Source organism: Mandrillus leucophaeus, unplaced genomic scaffold (assembly GCF_000951045.1).
Source record: "Mandrillus leucophaeus isolate KB7577 unplaced genomic scaffold, Mleu.le_1.0 Scaffold393, whole genome shotgun sequence".
Classification (NCBI taxonomy): Eukaryota; Metazoa; Chordata; class Mammalia; order Primates; family Cercopithecidae; genus Mandrillus; species Mandrillus leucophaeus.
In genome coordinates, this window is record NW_012104176.1 from 2,652,983 (window position 1) to 2,660,023 (window position 7,041).

At 36.0% G+C, this 7,041-nt stretch overlaps 1 protein-coding gene across 1 annotated transcript in view; it reads left to right on the plus strand.

Annotated features, from left to right (window-relative positions):
• Window positions 1-7,041, plus strand: part of ADGRA3 (adhesion G protein-coupled receptor A3) — a 176,486-nt gene that overhangs the window by 98,190 nt on the left and 71,255 nt on the right. Inside the window, exon 8 of the mRNA XM_011991308.1 lies at window positions 5,238-5,402. Coding sequence (XP_011846698.1) covers window positions 5,238-5,402 — 165 coding nt within the window. The remainder of the gene's footprint in view (window positions 1-5,237; window positions 5,403-7,041) is intronic.

A 7,041-nucleotide genomic window follows, 5' to 3' on the forward strand; every position in this document is an offset into this window, starting at 1 on the left:
CTGTTTACACTTTATAGGATCTTAAAATACTGGTTTTTCCTGTTTTCTTTAAATGTTCTGATTTTTCTGCAATGAAGATGCATTAGTTTTACAGCCAAAAACCTGTGTTGTAATCAAAGGTAATGTAGTCTCCAAAGTGTATTTTAAAGTTGTAAATATCAGCATTTACTTATCACTGATGCCATTTTCTAGAGCACAGCTTGTTCTTTTAGTTCATTTCTGTAATCATCTGATACTCTTGTGATGCCACTGAAGAGGAATAACTCTAAATGTCAGAACTGAGTATGAAATTGTTTCTTTTAAATTTCGTTTTTATCTGTTATCCCTAAACTCAGTAGCAGCCTGGTTGATGTTAGCATTAGCATGCTGGTTACTGAGGAATATTTGTTGTTCTGTTTTTATAATTTTACCTAGAATTTCTGTAACTTTTAATTATGGCGTTTGGAAATAATATTTGTTTCCTGAATCTTTGACTGTCTCTAGACCCTCCGCTTGAATTGCCATCTTTCTACATGACTCCATCTCATCGCCAAGTTGTGTTTGAAGGAGACAGCCTTCCTTTCCAGTGCATGGCTTCGTATATTGATCAGGACATGCAAGTGTTGTGGTATCAGGACGGGAGAATAGTTGAAACTGATGAATCGCAAGGTATTTTTGTTGAAAAGAACATGATTCACAACTGCTCCTTGATTGCAAGGTAAACTTTTTTTTTTTTTTAAATGAAGAATTGTGCTTGTATATTTTATTTATCCTTTTGGAGTTGCAATGTTTAGTGGAATTTGAATTAATATTTCATCTTCTTGTATTTAAAAATGCAAACATCTGGCATTTCCTTTTCCTGGTTCTTATTCATCTTCTAAAATTAAATAGCCATCTTTTCATCCAGTTTTTAAAGAAAAGGCTTAATTTCAAAGAGAAACTTCAGAAATTGGAGACTTTTTAAAAGTCTTTGGGGGAAAAATGTAAACTTTTAGTGCTAAACCTAATTTCCAACTATTTCCTGCTGCTAAACTTGTATTTTCTCTTTTAGTAACCACCTGACATTGACTCTAGTCAAAATATTGACTGATACAATATTTTAAGGTACTTACCTTCTCCACCTACTAGTTTCAAAGAATATAACCTCTGAACTATCAACCTCATGATTGGTGTGACTACCAAAATAATTCAAATGAACTTTATAAAGTATAATAGACTAAGAATATATATGATATTATCACTTACCAGATATTTTACTTTGGTAAAATTTTTACCTATAGACATTGAGTTTTCTGCTCACTTTCTTCTTTCTTTCCACCTACCTAGAACTTGGCTTATATTTTTATTTCAGTAGAGCTACAGTTGTCAAACTCTCTGCCAGGGCCTCCTAGGGTAACATCACAGCAAACTCGTAGGAGTGCTATGAAATATTACTGAAAAAACTAAAGGTTCTGAGTTGACATTCAAATCTCAGGGGTTCTCTGAGTTGAGATTCAAGACTTACGCAGTCGGCTATTTTATAATTTTTCTTGAGATTTCATGTCTACTAGAAGCACATTGTCATTTATATCTTATAACATTTAGAGTAGATGCTTTTAAATCCTTTCCTGCTAATTCCAACATGTGGGCCATCTTGTGGTTATTGCTACTGGCTGCTTTGCTGTTAAATATGGTTCATATTTTCTTCTTTTTAAAAAAAATTGTTTATGTGTCTGACAGTTTTGGGTTATAGACTCGACATTATGAATGAATTGCTGTGGAGGAGAGGTTTGCAAAGTATAGCCTATGAACCAAATCTGGCCTGCTGAGCCCATAAACTAAGAATGTTATTTATATTTGAAATGGTTACATTTCAGATGGTTACATAATTACCTATATAATATTCTTAGTATTGCTTCGTAGCCAGCAAAGCCTAAAGTATTTACTGTCTGGCCATTGAAGGAAAAGTCTGCTGACCTCTGACTCTGGATTCTGTTGTATTCCCCTGAAGAGAGCTAACTTTTGTGTGTTCAGGCAATTAGCTTGGCTGAACTAATTCCTAGCTCTGTCCCCTCTGGGTAGGCAGAAGCTAAAGTCTTGGTTTCTGCCCTACCTGCAAGTGTAGTTCAGGATTGGTAAGATACCTTGGTGCATTTTATACATAGTAGTTTGGGCTTCCAGCCTGACTTCTTTCTACCTCTGTCTTCTAATTTTTTAAGTCAATAAGATTGTAAGTTTCTATTTGAGTGAGGCCTACCCTTGGGCAAAAGCCATTAAAAAAAATTCTCCTAGTTACTTCCCAGTGCCAAAAACCCTTGTTTCTCATATCAACTCCTCTTCTGTTATTGCCTGCTTTTGATCAATCTTCATGTGTTCAAATGATTGTAATTTTATAATTTGTCAGGGACATATAATTGTTAGCTGTGGAAAGGGTGATTTAATATGAGCTACTCAGTGATTACTGGAAGCAGAATTCCCTTATTAGGGGATAAGATTAATTGTTGGAAATGATATATTGTTACACTAGTTTTACTGTAGTGATAATTTCGCATGCCTATACATATGTCAGAATTCATCACATTGTACACTAAGCAGTTTATTGTATAAACAGACAATAATTGATGTATAATTCAACAGTAAAATTTTAAAAGTAGAATCATTTTCAATGTAAAAGAGCTTTAATTAATTTAGAACTCTAAATTATTTGACTATAAAGTAAGTAGATTTACTGTATAAGTCTATTTCTGCAAGTCATGCTTAAATTTAAATTATGTATAGCAATGCAAAAAAAGTTAATTCTAAGGATAGCAAGTTAGCCTAACATTTTTTTTGGTAGGGACATTGGACTAATGTGAAAATCTTTCATGTGAAGACCGAGACAGTTCTTTACCTAGATTTTGCCCCAGAATAATAATAATAAAAAGAAATATGTGGTTATTGTATTGGTTAATCTGAGATTTCTATTGATTTTTCATTGATCTCCCCATGTGTTTGATTCTTCATCAGTAAGAAACAGCATTTTTCTTAAGAGTTGAAATTGAAGCTACTTCTTTCTTTTAAATCTCCAAATTTGCTGCCTTGAGGATTCCTGAAAATTTTATTCCAGTGATTGGTTTTAGACATTAAAAGTGTTGCTGAAAGTTATCCAGGAAACATTTATAGATTTGGAGATTGAAGGGGAAAAATGTAGTAAGAAAACTAGAAACACTCCGTTATAGTGTCATACTTTGGGATGCTGGACTTTGGACAGTTACTGTGGTACAAAGCAAGTACTGTGTGTAAAAGTCATTGTAGAACAAGAAATGAGCATCACTGTCTGGTCCAAGTCTGAGGTTAGATTAATTTTGGAGTGTCCAACAGGCACACATATTTCATTAAGAAGTAGTTGTGGTTATTTAAGAAGACAATAAAAATTTTATTTCAAATTTATGTGTATTACTTTTTTCAAACGGCTACTAAAGTATTTGAATATAGATAGACATTTTGGGGATTTAATTTAGTAATAGAAACCACCATAGGTATTTTTTCAAGCTGAGAAGAGGGGCACCATGTAAAAGTTACCATGTCAGTGAAGGTTCTGTGAAGTAAGACAGTGTTTGGGAACTTCTGGATTAAGGAATGATTTTCATTGCCAGAATATACTTCTTCCTAGTTCAGTAAAGCCTTATAAAGTAGAATGTTGGACAAAGTTAAATTTAATGTCAAACTCTTTTTTGTGTCACTCTATTTTAAAAATATTAATTACAGTGTGTTTATTTTTCTAACTTAGTAAAGACAATGAACATTATCTTTGATGATTCATAATATAAAAGTGTCTTGAGCCTTTATTAGAACAATTTGCTGTAGCCATCAATGATTTAGGAGACTGGACAAATGTGTATTTACTTCAAGACATAATTTTGTAAGTTAATTAAAATGATACATACTTTCTGTCTAATTATTTCTTATCATTTGTGTCTACATAACAGCAACGCATACTAGGTCCTGTGGGGGAAATAAAGATTAATTGAAGGCTCTGACATTTGCTCCTTAATTAATAGGTTTTATATATAAGAGAATTATGATTTCATCTTGGAAATTGGATTTACTGACAGCTCTTTAGAAATACAGCTGTTTTATGAATTGAAATATACCTTAACATGGAAACCTTTTGTGAAAGTATTAATTGGTAATTTACTAAATCTTTTTAGAGAGGTAGTTGGTTTGTTTCTAGTGTAACCCTTTATATTTTACCTAAAACATTTTCTTAATTATGTAAAATCATAATCTTCTTTTTTCTTTTCTTTTTTTTTTTTGAGATGGAGTCTCACTCTGTTGCACGGGCTGGAGTGCAGTGGCGCAATCTCGGCTCACTGCAAACTCCACCTCACGGGTTCACGCCATTCTCCTGCCTCAGTCCCCCCAGTAGCTGGGACTATAGGCGCCCGCCACCATGCCCAGCTAATTTTTTGTATTTTTAGTAATGACAGGGTTTCACCGTGTTAGCCAGGATGGTCTCGATCTCCTGACTGCGTGATCTGCCTGCCTCGGCCTCCCAAAGTGCTGGGATCACAGGAGTGAGCCACCGCGCATGGCAATAATCTTTTTTCATGTTTGAATATTTTCTTCAGAATCTGTGAAAAGGGAGATGTGACTTGGAAACTTCTTCAAGTTTTGCTAAAGAATGTACGACGATGTTTCTGCCTTTGGGCTTGCCATTCCTATTTTTTTTTTGTGAGACAGAGACTTGCTCTGTCACCCAGGCTGGAGTGCAGTGGTGCTCTCTTGGCTCACTGTAACCTCTGCCTCCTGGGTTCGAGCCATCCTCCAGCCTCACTCAGCCTCCCAAGCAGCTGGGATTACAAGCGTGCGCCACAACACCTGGCTAACTTTTTACAATATTTTTAGTGTAGATGGGGTTTCGCCAGGCTGATCTTGAAGGCCAGGCTGGTCTTGAACTCCTGCCACCCAGAGTGCTGGGATAGCTTGCCATTCCTGTTCTGTAAAGCGTTCTGCTCTCCCTGTTTCTGCAAGAATTCTCATGCATCGTATAGCATTGCATTTGATTCATATGTCTCTTACTGCCCTGATCGTGTATTTTAAAGATCTCTTTCCTTTTTTGCCTCGACATTGAAAGATTTAAAGGAAGGAGTCATTTTTTAAATTCATTTTTATGTAGCAAGTGCTTACTTCACAATATGCATTCAACACTATTTGCTAAGTGAATGATCGAGACCCCTTATTGTCTCCTTTTTTGCCTAATTCTGTTTTCTCTCTTTTTAAAATCTTTCTTTATGCAGTGCCCTAACCATTTCTAATATTCAGGCTGGATCTACTGGAAATTGGGGCTGTCACGTCCAGACCAAACGTGGGAATAATACGAGGACTGTGGATATTGTGGTGTTGGAGAGTTCTGCACAGTACTGTCCTCCAGAGAGGGTGGTAAACAACAAAGGTGATTTCAGGTCAGTGTCGTGGAAAATACTGGGAAAAGTTTCATTTGCCCCAGATCCTTCTGTTGTCTAAGACACATTATTGGTTTCCTATCCTGAGTAACAAAGTTTGAGAACTGTGCATGTCTGAGGACTACCCTTTAGAATAATTGTCATGCGCGTCCGTGTGAGGAGACCACCACACAGGCTTTGTGTGAGCAATAAAGCTTTTTAATCACCTGGGAGCAGGCGGGCTGAGTCCGAAAAGAGTCAGCAAAGGGAGATAAGGGTGGGGCTGTTTTATAGGATTTGGGTAGATAAAGGAAAATTATAGTCGAAGGGGGGTTCTTTTCTGACGGGCAGGAGTGCGGGTTACAAGGTGCTCAGTGGGGGAGATTTTTGAGCCAGATTGAGCCAGGAAAAGGAATTTCACAAGGTAATGTCATCGCTTAAGGCAAGGACCGGCCATTTTCACTTCTTTTGTGGTGGAATGTCATCAGTTAAGGCATTCGTACTTCTTTTGTGATTCTTCAGTTACTTCAGGCCATTTGGGCATGTATGTGCAAGTCACAGGGGATGCGATGGCCTGACTTGGACTCAGAGGCCTGACAATAATGATTTCAGAGTCACTTATGGAGAGGAACAAAAGGTGTGCTTGAACTTCGTCTCAGACCTGTTGATTTAAGAATCTCTGAAAGCAGAGTCATTTTTAACAAATGGTTTTGTATAAGAGCCATTGCCTTAGGGAAACATTTGAGATATTCTGGTAAAAGAGTACAAAATTCAAACACGTTAAGTAAGGTATTTTCTGTGTTCTCCCCTCCTCCCCCCTCCGCAATGGCCCTTTTATAGATGAACCTTGGAAGGTTTTATATTGCTCAGGTACTTTTCAGTACTGGTGGTTCAGTAGGCATCATAATTAGAAGAAACACATATCTGATTTTCTCCCCTTGTTCAGTTCTTCTGGAAATCAAGCAAGAAGGACTTTGGGAAATGAAAGCTGTTGGGTAGCCTGAAATTTGGGGAGCCATGGAATCCCAGGTGGGGTTTGTTGAGCTCTGTTAATGTAAGCAAAGGGAGTTATTTATTTATTTATTTTAGTAGACAGTTTAGGATTTGCAAGAGACGACAGCTTTTACCTTAAACTCTCTTTACTTTCAAAGGTGCTTTGAAACATCTTTAAATATCTTATTTACTTGATCTTATTTATGTTCAGGGATTTAAAAAATGAGTTTATAGTTGATATAAACAAAGTGAAATATGTTATTCTTTGAAGCAGCAGAAAGATCGTTTATTACCCAGTTTGCATTGTCTGTGATGGGTTCAGTTGTCACCTCCTGCCTGTAACCTCAGTGTTTCAAGGGTGGGAAAACCCTTTGGTGTTAATCTTTTAAATCCAAAGCAAAGAAGCAGTAATAACATCTTTGTCTCAGCTAGTTCGCCATTGCTCTTCTTATAAAAATGATTCTTGACATCAGTATATGGAAATCAACATTTATTATTGCCAATGGATAAGTCTTTTATGTAAATTAAGTATTGATCTATAATATTATTTAGAATACATGCTTTTAAGTGAAATATATGATATTTGGTAATTTTGTTATATTTAACATCTTTTATCAAATAATCCTAGTATGATATTTACTATTTATGGTAGATTTTCTATTTTCTC